Source organism: Equus przewalskii, chromosome 8, assembly GCF_037783145.1.
Source record: "Equus przewalskii isolate Varuska chromosome 8, EquPr2, whole genome shotgun sequence".
NCBI classification, from domain to species: domain Eukaryota; kingdom Metazoa; phylum Chordata; class Mammalia; order Perissodactyla; family Equidae; genus Equus; species Equus przewalskii.
Window position 1 is genome coordinate 1073219 of NC_091838.1, and position 17019 is coordinate 1090237.

Here is a 17019-nt window from a genome sequence, read left to right on the forward strand (position 1 = left end):
TGGACTTAAAACCCACTGAAATTATTCATTTACAGGTGGAAAATTCTGTTGCTGGAATTTTAAAGTAGGAAATTATGAGAGAGCTTTAGCAGGTGACGTATTTGTATCTGCTTGAGGACAAACCTGTGTGACAATGGAAACGTTTCCAAAGACGCATCTTTAAATTGCTCTCAACATGGCGCTCCTTTCTTTCAAAAGCAGTTTCTTTCTCTGGCGTTGCTACAACATCACTTTTGCCCTGATGGGACAAATTAAATGTTCTTTTTTTCATTCTCTCAAAATAGCTATTGAGTAGCCTGCTCTTTGCAGCTACTTGTCTTTGCAGGAAAGGACAGGGCTTGTGTCTTTTTGTAAAAGAAATGCGTAACTTACTTAAGTTTGGCAAATCTTTTAAAGACTTTGTCGCGAGGTAATCAGGCAACATCTATATGGTACAGAATATTTTCGTGGTCGCGCCCCATCATATCACAAAGTATTATAAAATATCTACTTTTAAGAAGATATAATCCATAAATCCATTTAATCCCTGAGGGAAAAGTAGTAGCATGTGGTCAAGTGCTAGAATCCAGCTAATGGTTGAAAGTGACTCTGTCAACCCTCCATACCCTGGAAGTCCACCTCCCCCCTGGGGACTCCCGGAGGAACATGGTGACGGATGTGTGAGGTCTGTCAGGTGAGGGCCCCAGTATCAATCTGCACATTAAATAAGGATGGAGTCTGTTTCTTCTCATTTTGTAGATGGGAGTGTCGGAGCAAGAATCTGTGGATGTGCACATTATCTAAAACGCTCTGGTGCCTGTGCCTACGCCTCAGTGGGACATTTACATTCCTACTCTGAAGACCCTAATTGAGATTACCCTCCTCATCCTTTTTTGGTGTTGGTGAGACTGAGTCTGCCCCCAGAAAGTAAAGGCAAGTTGCGTCAATCATCCTCATGACTCAGGCTCAAGTACAAGCATTTTAGAAAGTTCACAGGCCTTCACTCGACGAGTGTAAATGGGCTCAGACTTGAGGAGGATTTTACTCCATTTAGGTTTGCGAGGGGATTGCGATGTAAAGTGGATCATGTTAATGATTAATGTAAGTTTACTTTTTTGTAATTATTTCTGTCCACCTAAGGAACATGGGGATTGTGGAATCATATGTATGTCCTGCTGTTGTTTATTGTTCATTGAGTTTTGTCTTTTGGGTTTTTTTGGTCTTGTTTTGTCAGTGTGTATGTGTGTGCATGCACACTATATATCCATCTTTAAAGATCTAAAGTATACTTCGCAAAAACCAATAAAAACAGATAAGGAGATGGTGTATGGTAGTACTCTGTAACTTTCCAACACGGTTGACTGACGAGCGTCTGATGGAATCCTGATTAAGGGCTACCGGTTTTTGTTTTGTTTTTTTGATCAGTGGGGCTCAGCGTTACTGTTTGAGGGGTTTTGCTCCTATAGCTGATGCGGACAAAGTGGAATTTGCCCTAATGCAGGTTGGAAAACCCCTCCCCAGCTCTTATACCTAAGTTCTGTTTCTATCGTGAATTAGAGGATTTCGTGTTAAGGTGAATACGTGGTCATCATGATTGTTACAGCTTTCACGAACGGCCCGGCTGTTTTCCTGCTCCTTGTCCAAATGGCAGTTTGTCTCCTGACCACTGAGATGCTCAGTGGAGTAGCTTTCGGTCTTCCCACTGTTTCAGGGCCCTTTAAGAAGCCATGTAAATATGGCTTCTTAAAATTCTAAAGGGATTTTATGGGACTGGCCAGTGGCGCAGCGGTTAAGTGCACATGTTCCGCTTCTCAGTGGCCTGGGGTTCGCTGGTTCGGATCCCGGGTGCGAACATGGCACTGCTTGGCACACCATGCTGTGGTAGGCGTCCCACATATAAAGTAGAGGCACATGGGCACGGATGTTAGCTCAGGGCCAGGCTTCCTCAGCAAAAAAAAGAGGAGGACTGGCAATAGTTAGCTCAGGGATAATCTTCCTCCAAAAAAAAAAAAAATTCTAAAGGAGCTGAATTCTATACGTGCCATTTCATACACTGATTCATTCATGGTGGGGATGGCATGGTGATTTAGAGCCCACTTAGATCTTTGAATGACCTGAAAGGCTAATTTCTGCCTCATTAACTTATCCTGTGAATTTTCAGTTTGACCAATTCTGAATGACTACTCCCACATCAGTTTAACTTTTTTGGTTAATAGGTACTTATAATTCATGTTTATAGCCACTTTTCAGACTAGAAAATTTAGGCCCTAAATTCTGCCATTCTTTATAACCAGTGAATATACGGTATTTCAGGGAAGAATGTCCTTACACTTTTGCTAACTCTGCTGATAATACCACAAAATAGGCGGTGAACACATTTTAGTTGTTAATTTTAGTTGATAAACAGAATTTAACAAATATATTTAGAACTCTCATATTGAAAAATGGAAAATAACTTTATGACATGGAGAACTTAACTATTAAAAATGCCTTCTTTCAGTTACATTTTATCACGTCAGTTAATTATATCAAAATGTGTATTAACTAGTATAGATTTAAATATTTTTGTTAGTAAATAGGTTAAAATTTAACAAGAAGTCAACAATCTTTAAAAATCATGTCCCAAAATAATAAAAAATTATATAATTATGTAAATGGAGTTACTGAGTAAATGCTATTATAGTTACTAAACAATGCTATAAAAATATATTTATCACCCTTGCCGTTTTCCTTCCATATTCAGTACCACAGTTTGGATCATGTGATCTTGGGTTATATGGACCTTGAATGTGGCCATACCATACATGGGCTGGAAATGAACCATATGTGAAATAATTGGCTCGGTCACAAATAGGGGAAGTCGTCTGACAAAGTGATTTTTTTCAGGTTAAGTAAAATTCCAAACCCTCCCTCCCTTTTCTGCCCTTCCAATAATTTATATAATTTCTAAAGTACATTCCTTCCCACCTTAATACATTTATTAGTCACTTCTTTATTTGTTTGTTGGGAAGGATGTCTGAGCCTCACTTCACGGTGCTCTCTCCCTCTGGGGTCCTGGCAGTGAGGGAGTTTTAATGTAGTTCTTGCGTTTGTGATCCACCTGAGTCAATGAGTAGTGTTTCGTTTACTATCAATGCATCGCTAAACTTTAGCTTCAACAACTTGAGAAAAATTTACTTCTCTGGGTTTTGGTGCTGGCCTGAGAGACTCAATAAAAATATATATTCTGAAAGTCCTCTGCTTACCTTTGCGATTAGTCATGAGAACTACTGATGTCTCCTTTTTGTTGTCCTTGTTGTTGATAACCGTCTTTCAGGATGCCACCCTGATGGATGGGTGTGGTTAGATGAGTCAATTAATATGGGTTTTCACAATATGGTTACGTGAAACATTAGTGGCAAAGACATTCTTTCTTCCTGGATTTACTGTAACTGTATGTGGTGCTGCTCCCTATTTGTACTACAGTCTAGGAAAGGCCGTATCTATTGGCCCAGGGTTTATTAGTATTTAAGTGTCTGCCTTTTATTGCTTTTGCATCTTCTTGCTCTGCAGAGAACAGGACTCTTCGCGTTGTTCCTCCATCTGAATCATCACTAAATGCAGGAAGTCGGTTTTGCCTACAAGGTATCTGAAAGTGTTAGCGATGCAGGGGGTGTGCCTCAAGGTTAGATTTCATTGCTCCATTTGCGGTTCTGTGGTTGGTTGTTCTAGTGATAATGGGATGGGCTAAGTCCCAGACAATAAAAGGAGCCAAGTTGTGCCTCAAAGAAACTTACTTGTTTCTTAATATTTTTTTCAGTGCTCTCAAATGCATATGTCAATCTAGTGAGCAAAATAAAGCAAAGCTAAGAAGACAAACAAAAGCCAATTTGCCAAGTTTTTCATACTTACCCTTTTTGTTTTGAGATTTGAGGAATTTTCAGGCACTATATGATTCTTTACCCTGTGTATTTTGTCTTTTCCTCACAACTCTGACTGCTTAGATTTCACCTGCGTTTTCAGTCTTTCCCCATTCCAAGGACAGATCTTAGCTGGGACAGGACCAATTTCAAAAACTCAAAGCAATTAGTAAACATAAAGTAATAATATGACTTACTGAGCAAGAATTATGTTGGCAGCTTTATATATTCTCAATCCTTAAGTCAACCCTACAGATTCGATGTCATTTCCCCCAAATCCACACATGAGGAAGTTACTCCTTAACTGCCTATTATATGCATTTGAGAACAATGAAAAAACATCAAGGGAGAAACAGTCTCAGGAGGCACATTTATTTCCAATCAGCCAGGAGAAGCAATATTTTAAAACAATGTTGAAATCAGGGACGTATTTCAAATAACAATATATGATCATGGATGTCTATGGTGTAGTCATTGAGGGATAAGGTGTACCTTCAAATATTACTTTGTAGATTTAATTTAATTTTTTATCAAATGAGATATTATGTTTGTAATTTAGTAGGAATAAAAGAGAGAGAGAAAGAAAAGTTTTCCTCTGTGTCACTTCCGTCATATCCCAATTTCCCAAATGTCCTCTTGGTCACTACTGTAGAATGATAAAGTGCTAAGGGACCTGCCTTGCTCTATTTGTACAATGAAATCAACATAAATCAAATACATCAACATAAATCAAATCGTTCTATAGAAATAGGATGAGGCCACTTGTACCAGTGTCTCCTATACTCCTGTGATGGTTGTGGACCAGCCTTTGTGTCTGACCTTTGCTGTTTGTGGCTGACCTTCATTCACTGGTGACTTGAGTCAGTGTCTAGGAAGCACTACAGGTCTTGGCCATGGTGGTTTTCTACCATTGACGCTGAGCGTACAGTCCAGCCTGTGTTTGGCTGGTTTCACTTCACCACATTGACCAACTCAGTCTCCCCCAAGAAGCAGCGGCATCTCATTATTTAGGGCTATTTGGTACCAATTTTGTTCTCTGTCATACCAAAAATGATCACTCTCAGAATTCTGTGGTCTCAACAGCTTAAAGGAAGTACCATAAAACAGAAACAAAAAAGTCAAGAGGAAACCCCCTTGGTGACTAACAGATTAAAGCAAGTATTTGTTTACATCTGCAGTGTCTGTTTAGAGTATTATGAATGTAAAGAAGCATGGTGGATCAAATTAATACTTTACGTCATTGTACGTGTAAATACTTGCTTTTTATGTTGACCTGGAGGAAGATTGTCTGCAGCAGTTTTTCTTCAATGGGAAATGTTATTGAGGGCTTGCTGGTTTTAGACTCTAACATGACACCCATACAGTCAGGCTTCATTTTCCACTATTCTGTGGAAAGATACATTAAAATTTCAGTTGAGAATTATTCTTGGTCAATTCTTGATGATGCTAGAGAACATTTATTGATTAATAAATAACAATGACATTAAGAAGGGTCAACTCAAGGTGAACCAGAATCTTAATAACATTGATTTATCAGGAAAAAAAAAGAAACTTTGACCATAAAATGGTAGATCTCATAGCTTTCTTGATATTTTACAATTAAAAAGAGTCACTCACTTTTCAATCATCTGGAAAAACAGGCCTCCATGACAAATGACATAATATAAAAGAGAACTTGAAGAAAAATAGCAATTCATTTTTTTATTATTCTAACTCATTTATTTGAAAGACTGACATAAATCAAATACGTATTTTTTAGAACATGCTATTTTTTTCATTATGCACTTAAAATTTATATATTTTATAGTCTTTCTATTTGTATATAAATCATGGAGTTTATTAACATTTTTCTCTTTGCTGTCCTCATAAATGTGATTGCCAGTAGCTTAGCACCCATGAGTAACCTAGCAACAAGTCAGCTCTTGAGCAAGTAAGAAATGAATGCAAACAAAATGTTATGGAAAAAGAGAGTTCAGTTTCAGAATATTCGTGCATGTATATTGTTAAAAATAAAGATGAAATCTTCTAATTTGGGGGAAATTGCATGACAACAGGTGTTGAATTTCCTAGTAAATAATATATTGCCAGTGAAATCTTGTCTCCCTCATTCAGAAAAAAATGGGATCTATTTCAGACAGCAGCACTGTTGACTAGGTAACTGAATATCTGTGCATTCCCTGGCAGCCTGCTCGTTGCAGGTTAGATGAGAGGCGTGTCTTGGCGTGCTTCCACCGTGTGGTGGATGAGTTTACTAGATGGAGTCTCAGCAATAAACCTTCCTGACAGTGATGCATTGCTAATCTCTTGAATAGTTTTAGAATAAATGTTTTATTTTATGTTCAAGGGGTTGTGCTTATAGCGCTGCACTTTTGTGGGAAGCGATTCCTTAGAAATACCACAAAAGATTCCACTCTGGGTTTCACTTGTTAAGACTTTGATATATTTAATATTGGTTTCTTTTGGTGAAATCTAACTTCTGTATTTGCTGTTTATTTTCACTGAGAGGATAACTCTCTGATGTAGTAGTTGTAAGGTCATGATGGAAGTGTATCAGGTATTGGGGAAAAAGGACGACTTCATAGGATCATCTTTTATATGATGAATAGGCCCAAGTATGGAGGGGAATACGTATTGGTTAATACTTTCCATTAAATAGCACAGCTTCTGTTCTGTGCCAGAGGCAGGATTGCTTGGCCTTTCTCAGTTCGACAGGTCGTGCACCACACTTCAAGAAATCTCAGAGCCCTAAGGAAGATTGAGGTAAGGGACAGCAGGAAGGGATATGAGCTGAACATACGATTGTGCATTTAAAATGAATGCATAGAATTATAAAAGTAGAAAGCGTCTGCTTCCTGGTGAAGATTTTTTTCCTTGAAATACCCTGAGTTTGGGGTCACTTTTAAAATCTAACCGTTATTGACTCTGGATTGTTGCTGTAATCACGATTGGAAGTGTGAGCTCTACTTCAGCATCGTTCTCTCACTATCCTGCCAGATTAAGAGGAGCATCAAAATCATGATATTTTTATTATTATTAAAGACAGGGTGAAATATAGTAAAGATAGCCCCATTTCATCTCTACGTGAAAAGTTGGGTTACTTAATTATTTAGATTGAAGTGAATCACCTTAAATAAAACAAAGAGTATTCTTTACATGAGACCAGTCCTGTGCCCTTGAAGACGTCTAGCTACAATTGGATGGACCAGTTGCATGGACCTTGTACCCAGAATGTCATGACAGAATAACCTGATGTACATGTGATGGTGCCTCTCCTCACAGCTGTGGTCGCTAGTCAGTTGTTAGCAGAGTGACTTTCAGACGTGGCGTGTGCAACTTAATTTTCCTTCCAGCATAGGTGTCTCAGTGGGGTCAGATTGTTGACAAAGTCCCATCCTTTATTTTGGGAAGTTGAGTTTCTAGAGGACAGGGGTGATCTTATTTGTGATTTTATCCAGTATTTACTGTAGTGCCTCACAAGCTGTAAGCTTGCAACAAATGATTCCTCTTTTTCTTTTCAATTAGCTTTTGTAGGTATATTAGATGGATCCAGAACCACCACTGAAATTGCATCGCCATAACCTAAATGGCAGAATATGTGTCGAAAAGAGATCAAACACTTAAATAACGTATGCCCTTGTAGAGGAAATAAAGTTTAAAGACCTAATACAGGCATAAATCAGTTGCCGTAAAATTATTGTTAAAGCGTGAAGTCGATCTGAAAGCAACTGTGCTTGTTGTTGCAGGTTTGGTTACAAAAGTACGGCTACCTCCCGCCGACTGACCCCAGGATGTCGGTGCTGCGCTCTGCTGAGACCATGCAGTCCGCCCTGGCCGCCATGCAGCAGTTCTACGGCATCAACATGACAGGCAAAGTGGACAGAAACACCATCGAGTAAGTAACGGCGCCACGCCTTTCTTTCCTGGTCCTTGAGCCAAGCTACATAGTCTGGAAAATCTTTCAATGAACTCCAGCAGCCACAAAGGGACTTATTTGTCTCATGAACTTGTCTTTGGAATTTGACCTATTTTAACTCCACTCCTCTGAGATATCAAATTTGTCAAAGTCAGTCAGCAAGTTTACGGGAAAAGGAGAAGGAAATGGGACTGGATTGGGGGACAAAGACTGCAATTTATCGTTAAGGTTTTAGTCACTATATTATAAAAAGATAAAGCAAATAGGACCCCCCAGAATTGTCAAAGTCAAGTTTACTCACCTGACTTTAGCAACACATTCTCTAAATAGGAACAAAAATACAAACAACGAGAATCAAAGTAAATGTACAGGTGAAGCCACTAGGATAGGGGTCACAGTTGGTGACGTGTCAGAGCTGGCATGTACGGCTGGGGAGAGGATATTGAGCACATCTCCTCCCTATTCAGTGACATCAGATCAGTTGCTTGAAATTGGCCAAAGTAGAAATATTGACACCAAGGAAAATGGGAACCAACACAAATCAGGGCTCTTTTTTGGAGGGAAAGTGTATCAGAGAGTCAGGTAATAGTTTACCGATCTCCCACTAGTGACAGCTCTCTAAATGCGTTAAGTCAGAGAGCAGTTTTCACTGAAAAGTCTCTGCTTTTGATTTTTTATTAACAAAGGGCTTATTTGTACTCTTTAGTAATATTTATCTTATTGATTGATTCATCAATCATTCGTTCATTTATTTATTCAACCAGTATCTCTTTATTGGGCATTTTATCTGTCAAAGAGGCACATACAGACTCAGAAGACAGTCTCTTCTTCACAGAATCTTCAAGTTAACTGTGCAGCTAAATAAGTTACAAATCGCTTTACCACAGGCACCCCGTAAGTTTCATGACATTAATAAAAAGCGTTATTATTTCTGGGCAACAAATGAAGAAGTGATTAATTTCTTCAGTGCAAAGGAGAATCATTTGTATTTGAGTCCTTGATACTCAACAAAATAAATCTGCTTCAATATCTCGTATGATCATCACACGTCAACCCCCCATGGTAGGAAGACAAGGATACGTTTCTCTCTCTACTTTTTCAAGTAAAGAAGCTGAAAGTCAAAGGCTGAGTGAAGTGCAGAGTAGTTGCGGAATCCAGGTCTTTTGATGTTTAGTCGGGGAACTTTCTACTAGACAAGAGTCCCCCCCTTTTCCACGGGAGATGTGTTCCAAGCCCCCAGCGAAGCCTGAATCCATGGATAGCACCCAACCCTATACATAGTGTTTTTTCCTATACATCTATACCTATGATAAAGTCTAATTTACAAATTGGACACAGTAAGAGATTAACTACAATAACTCATAATAAAGTTGGCTTTGGGGCCATTATTAAGTAAAATAAGCGTTACTTGAACATAGGCACTGCGATACCCTGACAGTCGACCTCATAACAGAGTTGGCTACTAAGCGACTAACGGTGGGTAGGGGAGCATATCAGTGTGGATACACTGGACAAAGGGTGACTCACAGCCCTGGCAGGACAGAGCAGGATGGGGCAGGACGGCTGAAGATTTCTTCACGCTACTCTGAATGGCCTGCATTTTTCAACTTATGAATTGTTTCTTTCTGGAATTTTCCACTTAATATTTTTGAACTGTGTTGACCTCCAGTAGCTGAAACTCTGGAAAGCAAAACCATGGATAAAGGCAGACTACATGGCTTGCTGTGTACCTCGAGAAATGACATGTTTATTTTTCTTTTTAAACCTTAAATATCTGAGATATCTGGGCTCAGACATATATAATTAATTCTTACATTTTAAATGAATGTATAATTTTAAAATTATATTTTATCTTCTAATACAGCATATTAGTCATACTGTTTCTATTTCATCAAGACAGGAAAGCATATAATAAAGGCTTGAAGATGTCAAAGCAGTTTGAGAAAATAAATACATTACCTCTTCTAGCATTTTCGAGAGACGTATAAATATTAATTTTGGTCAACATCTGGGAAAACAGAGTCAAGAAGTAGCATAATGCATTCTGCAGGAGTGAGAAACTTGTTATCAATATTGGGAAGAGAATTTGAATATTTTGGACTTGCTGCCCTCTAGTCATTGCAGTTCTCTCTGAATAGTCGACTATCAAATGTTCATTTTAAGTCATAATAAACTTCTTGTCCTAAATAAAAATAGTTTTAAATTAGTAAGCAAAACCTCCAGCAAGTCCTGTATTTTATCACTGTGTATAGTACAGAATTCCATTTAAATTGTGCTGTTCGTCCCAACGTTTTTACAAAGTATTCTGGACAGCTTTCTTGTTCCCTAATGCGGAGCTGTTATCTTCTGGACCACTTTCTTGGAAAATATGACACAGTTTTACAAAATACAATAAATTGAGAGCTTGAGAAACAAATTACTTTAAATCTGCTTGCTACCAGATATTAAATTAATAAAGTAGAGCTCTATCGAAGGTGGCAGCTGTGTGTCCCTCCAGTTTTGAGGGCTCCTGCTGGTTTTTGGAAGGATTCAAGGTGAATAGCTCTGATTTCCTAAAATAGGTGGGAAAAGGTCTCTGTCAGGAGCTGATGGAAGAGGAATGTATGCAGGATTGTTTGAGCCCATCCTGTGGAAAGGGGTCTGCAGAGTTTGTGGTGGTTGTCTGGCAGAACGACATAAAGATGCAGGGTGTAGAAGACGACTCAGTCTTTTTTTGGCCTGCAGTGGCTCAGATTCAGACCAGGAGAAATGATTGTGTCCATGTGTCGGAGCTGAAGTAGGATTTCCGTGAATTATAGCGACAGAGAGAAAGAAAAAAAAAAAAAACATATAGGCAGTCTTTAATATAAGCCAACCTGTTTTTTGTTTTGCTGTAACAAAAGCTTGCTCTAATTCAGTTTTTTGGAATTGGATCTTTCCCTTTAAAGGGAGTGTTATACCTGGTAGTTATTTCTAGGTGAACCCACCAAAGCTTTGCTAACCCTTCGTCATTTTCTCCTCCTGGACTGCCACGCTCCCTCTGTCCCCTGTGTCACTTTCTTTGTCACTCATGCTGGAAACTCTGTGGCTTCATTTGCATCCCAGCTGTTTTCATCCACTGCTTCATCCCCAGTCTCGAGGTATCGTTGCGCAGGGTGCGCAGCTCAAATACTGTAGTGTTCTTGTGAGTGGAATCCTATAATCATGCTACTCAAGCAACTGTCTGTGCTTCCACAATCTCAAATGCATGTGTGGTGACAATCCAGGCTGAAATCGCACTCTGTTATTTTGCTTAGTCAAATTATAAGGTATGAATTTTTCTCTAAGCCTTATTACATAAAATATGGATGGCAATCACAGACCTAAAATTATTCCTCAGTATTAAAATAATAGCTTGGGATTCATTTGCTGCGAATGCTATAAACTTTTATGCAATTTTAGACTCTTATCCAAATCAGTTGTTTTTAAATTAAATAATTGTATCCTCCTTTGGCAGAGAGATATTTGGTGGGTTCAATCTATAATTCTTGGGTAATTACAAGTAATGATGCCAATTGTGGTAATCCCTATATTATGTTGAAGAAACTACTCATTTTCAAGCAACAATTTTAGGTATTAAGTTAAATGGCGTATTGTATTGCTTTTGTATTAATTAGCATTGGTATTGGAGAGATAGTAATAAATACTTACCCCCCCATCTAAAATGAGCTTGTTATCCTGTGTTGCAGTGGTTATTTTAAATTATGGTTTGCTTAGCTAATTTTTGCAAGCAAGCTCACTTAAATTCCTTAATAAGTGGAGGAATCTACGTTATGCATAAAAAAGACATATTTAGCAAGGACAGAAAGGATAACAAGGTGATAATGAAAATGAGTCTGATATGATTTTATAATGTTAATATAATTATTTTTTAGTTTATCTTTTATGTGTGCTGAATATACCAGTGATACTCAAGCCCTATAACCTTACAGGGCGGGTCAGTCCTCGTTCTAGGAGCTGCATTAGGATGGTCCATAGTACAAGAGCGGAACCTCAGATTCCCACTCTGAAAGCTTGAACACGAGCTGACACTAACCGAGCTTTTGTTCACCTTGCAGATCATGGAAGCTTAATACATTTATTCTCTGTGCTTGGGTTTTTAAGTACTTTCACTTTGCAATTTCAGCCTTGTGAATAACATGTGTGTCCATGTTGGCAGCTGATGAATTGATAAAAAATGAATCTCTGGACCAGAGCGAGCTGCCAGCCTGTCTACATTTTGAGCCCTAAGTTAATTTACATTTAAAAGATCTTCTTCACAACTGTTGGTTGGCTTTATAAATACAAACAAAATGTAAGGATTTTTAAAGTAATACAAAATATATATATGTTCAGGGGCTGGCCCCATGGCTGAGTGGTTAAAGTTCACGGGTTTGGATCCCAGGCCTGGACCTAGACCGCTCATCAGCCATGCTGTGGTGGTGACCCACATAGAAAATAGAGGAAGCTGGGCACCAATGTTAGCTCAGGGCTAATCTTCCTCAGCAAAAAAAGGAGGAAGATTGGCAATAGATGTTAGCTCAAAGCAAATCTTCCTCAACAACAACAACAAAAAAAGCATATTTAAAATTTTTTGGAAAGAACTCTTGGAACAAATAAATATAAATATAATAAATATAAATATAAAGTATATTTATATGTTCATAAATATAAATATAAAAATAAATATAAATAGTAGGTATTATTCTTATCTTTCATTAGAACTTGGAAAAGTCTTTAGGGTAGAAACCTAATATATTACGCTGATGAACATTTTTCTAAGATTTCTAGTTCATAAGGCATAAGATATATTTGTGTGAGTCATTTTTATTCTCTTGGTAAAGTAGGTATATGTACACAGGGTCACTGTGTGGCACAGCTCCGACCCAAAGGGCAGCATTTCCATTGTACTACAGCTTGAAGGCACCCCTTGGAGTCATGCAGTGGGGAGCCCTATATGTTTGACATGAATGCCCAACTCATTAAAAAATTTTTTTTTTTACTGAAGCGAATGGATACTGTTTCCTTAGTGGCTCTTAGCATTACAGTAAACTCATTTAGAAGCTTGTGGCTACTTTATTTACATAAAACAGACAATAGTGTATCTGTGGGTATCTTTATTAATCAAAATACCGGGAACATCCTGTTTTGAATAACAAAGTGCTTCATGTTAACATATGGGTCAAGGTGAACCGAAACCCCTTGATACGCTGGTGTCTGCTGCCACTGCTGCTGCCACTGACACTGATACAAGCACTTTATGATATCTGTGAAATAACAGTAATTGTTATCATTATAAGTTAATAACAGTAGCAGTTACTCTCTGCCAGGCACTGTTCTGTTTCATGTGATTAATTTAATCCTCACAATAACTCCGTAATATTATCGCTTCATTTTATAGATGGGGAAACTGAGGAATGGAAAGAAACAGTAGCCTGACAGGTGTCACAAGGCTAGTGAGCCGGTGGAGCGAGGCTGGGAACCCCGGCAATCTGGCTCTAGACCCCTCTCCCAATTTTTACAATATAGCTCCTCCCAAGAGTACTGAGTTTAGATATTTTTCCTTTTTAAGTTAAGTTAATTTAAATGAAGACGTTAATGATCTGCCCGACTAATTTAAAAACGCTCTGGGTTCTAAACAGCTAAATCAATGCTGTGTATCAGTATTTATGACAATTGAGGCGGTGCCATCATTTACACCTTGAAATTACAAAATGCCTTTCTTGTAGCTCACCCCTCCCCCAGTGCCCATTCCCCATGTTTGCTTTCAAATGTCAACTTAAAATGCTTAGCAAATGAAGAGAAGCATATGTATGTGAGCTGCGTGTTGACACACTGAAAAATAAATATAGTTTACCCAAAAATTGTAAGAGAAAGAACCTGTTTAGGAAATGGAATAATTTAAATGTTTGGAGTCACATAGTTTAGCTCAGAGACTACATGTCATATTCAGTCTCGTGGTGTGCTTTGATCATATTTTGGGATTTTCCATATTTTGATAAACATGACCTGCTAATACCTCTGAGCCAGAATATCTGGATGCAGACATTGGTGAAGTTAACCTAGAGTGCTCTCAATCTGACCAACCCTCATTATGGGTTCTTTGCCTTAAATTATTAGTTGATAATAGATTATGCCTGTTTATATGTTTATTTCTTACGCTTAAGGCATCTACTTTATGATTTAGTTCTTTATAAAAGTTTCTGCACAACCTCCATGCAGTGAGCTTTTGTTCAAGGCACAAGCTGTAGGTTACCAAGTCTCTGGAATCATGTAGGATAGTGGGGTAGATTGGTGTGCAAAGACAGACGTGCAGACTTCCCTCATTTCTTCCTCATTGGCGACTTCCCCGGGCTCTGACCCCAGCACTGGGCTCTCTGGCCTGACTTGCAGGCCGGTGGAAGATAGAGACAGACCTAGATGGACGGGAGCGCGCAGTGTAATGCACGCTGCTTGGGTGGTAGACTCACCTATGTGAGTTGAATGAGGATGGTGACCAGGATTCTCGGTGTGAACAAGGAGGAAAAGGTATCCAGACGGAGGTCACTGTCTGCAAAGGCAGAAGGAGCTTTGATTCTGTAGGAACCTGCGTGGATTTTGGGAAGCAGGTGGACCGGGGACATCTCACCAAGTAGGCCTGAATCTGATTCTTTCCTTAAAAGCATTTCGTGCTCAGAACATGCAAAGAAAACGTCTGTGCTTTGGGAAGATTTACCTTGAGGAGTGAGAAGGAGGCCCTGGTGAGAGTGAGAGACACAGGAGGAACTTGGAGCAGGAGAAACTGCATCGTGGTTGACTGGACGCGGGGAGAGAGGCGCGGTGGCTACCTGGGGGCCTGGCTTGGGCTTAGACAGCTGTTCAGATTTCCAGCTAAGTTAAGGCATTAGAGGAACTGGTGCAAGTTTGGGGAAGGAAAATCACAATTTTGTTTTTATTATGTGTAAAATTAGAGATGATGACAGAATATCTAGATGGACATGTGAGGGCACTTAACCCAGTATGTCGTGATTTTTGTTCATCATGCCTGTCTCACCTGCAGACTGTGAGCTCAAGAAGGATCCCTTGCCTTGTTCATCTGTTTATCCACACTCTTTTTTATATCTCTCAGCATGTTCTAAAAGCTCAAAAAGTTTGTAGGATGAATGGATCAGGATAGAGTAAGTAAATAAATGAACATATAGTTGGAACATAAGGAAAAAATTATATAAAGTGGCAAAAGCCCATGAAATACGTAAGGAATTCAGCAGATAGTTTTCAGCACAGGAATCTAATATTTATTTCTAAAAACCCCATCCTTTGGAAGATGCAATGCTTCACTGAGAAAACTTTTACTAGATCCAACATATGCATGACTTAAAATGGAAATTTGTATTAATGAATTTAAACTTTTTTCAATTGCATCCTTCATCTTTTAATTTTATGGATTATTAAAGTAATTTTAGAGAATATAGCCTGATTGAAAATGCATTTCATCCCAATAATAGTTAATTCTGTTTTGTCAAATTTTATCCCACTATCCATTTCAAAATTATTTCTCCTCCCAGAGTGCTTACTTAAATATTTTTCTTAGCTAAATGTAAGTGTAACCACATCCCACAGTAAGTAAATTTATTCATAATTTAATAATTATGTATTGTTTATTCTCTCAGTAATTTCAGGGAGGTGAGGGTAAGTACCTGCCTTAGGAATATCGTAATTTTTGTTGAGAATATAATTAATGAAATACTCATATGTAAAAGCCACTTAAATCCTAATAAGTCCTCCATTAATGCTTAATATTTGCTAGCTAAATATATCTAGATCCAATAATATACAATAAAAAGTAATGACTTTTCATTAAAACATTTCATTAAAAATTCATATTCAATGAATATCTTTTGTATGCCAGGGGTTGTCCAACGTAGTAGGAGTGTGTGGATAGATCCTCTGCCCTTGACTGTTTTACGGTCCAGTGAAATATCTCTCAAATTTGCTTGCTTAGGAATGCCATGGGAGTCTTACTTAGAAATAAGAGGGCTCCAGTCTCAACTCCAGAGATTTTAATTCCATAGGTCTCAATAGCTCCTAGGAGTAAGCATTTCAAGACATCTCATTTGGTTTGGAGATTTTAATAAGGGAAAGAGTGATTTTCTGAAGTAACTCTACAATGCACTATAAACCAGGATGGACTATGTTAAGTCTGATAGCTATAAGGTCTACCTCATTACTAGGGGCAGAATAAAAAAGGAGAAATTTATAAGATGCACTGGAAAAGCGTCATCTCTCCTAAAAAGCAAAAGTCATGATTTCATTGTTGCATGAAGTTATTCTTGTGTTTGTAAAAGCTGATTAACTCATTTATCCATGTAACGTGTAAACTATTTTATTCGTTTTCACAAAATGGACATCTTTAGATAGTCATATATACAGTCAATTATTTTCCATTTAAAAAGTATAGAAATTGTCACGTATCTGTTAAAATACAGCAAAAATTGTTTCATTTCTCATTTCCTCTTTCTGAAGCATGCAGGACCATGAAAATTCTGCATTAGCTTTGTAATTGTTCAAGTAAATGGGCCAATGAACGGTAAAGCTATCTTATGAGTCTCTAAAGAAAAACTACTCAAAATCATGAAAGTCTTTGTTCTTCGACAAGAAGCAGAACTGCACAGAAAACATGACAACAGACAAATGAGACCCTCCCGAACAGGAGTTTGACTGTGGCTATATAAGTGTTAACAGTTAATAAGTCAAAAGCAGCGTTTCATTTTCTCAATAGATATGTTAAACCTCACATCCAGAAAAGAAATAGATTTCTTAAGCATTGAATTTGGTTATTATTAAAGATTCAAAGCAAATGGTCTTGACTTGGAAATTGGGGTAATGATCTAAGTGAAAAGTAGAAAAAAGTGGAGTAAGGCAAATGGCGTTTAAACAAACACTGTATGTCTGTGTCAGCCGGAAGAGTCGCATGTACCCTTGTGACTCCCGGAATTGACGGTCACTTCATAGATTTCAGGAATTGTTGGATGCTAAAGCTGTAAGAGACCTTAGTCAACGTTTATTCTAAAAAGTCTCATTTTATGAATTAGACTAGAGATTAATGACTTGTCCAAGGTCATGTTAAGGTCTTGGTAACAGCAGATTCTAGTTAGACGCTTAAGAATACCTCAGTCTCCAGTTAGCTCAAAAAGAAATAGAGAGAGAAAAATTATTTAAAGGATCTGAGTTGTAAACTATTGGTTCTTGATC

The 17019-nt window shown here is 38.1% G+C and overlaps 1 protein-coding gene across 1 annotated transcript in view; it reads left to right on the forward strand.

Moving 5' to 3' along the window:
• MMP16 (matrix metallopeptidase 16) overlaps window positions 1–17019 on the forward strand; it is a 284119-nt gene that overhangs the window by 122929 nt on the left and 144171 nt on the right. The window contains exon 2 of the mRNA XM_070630346.1: window positions 7622–7770. Coding sequence (XP_070486447.1) covers window positions 7622–7770 — 149 coding nt within the window. The remainder of the gene's footprint in view (window positions 1–7621; window positions 7771–17019) is intronic.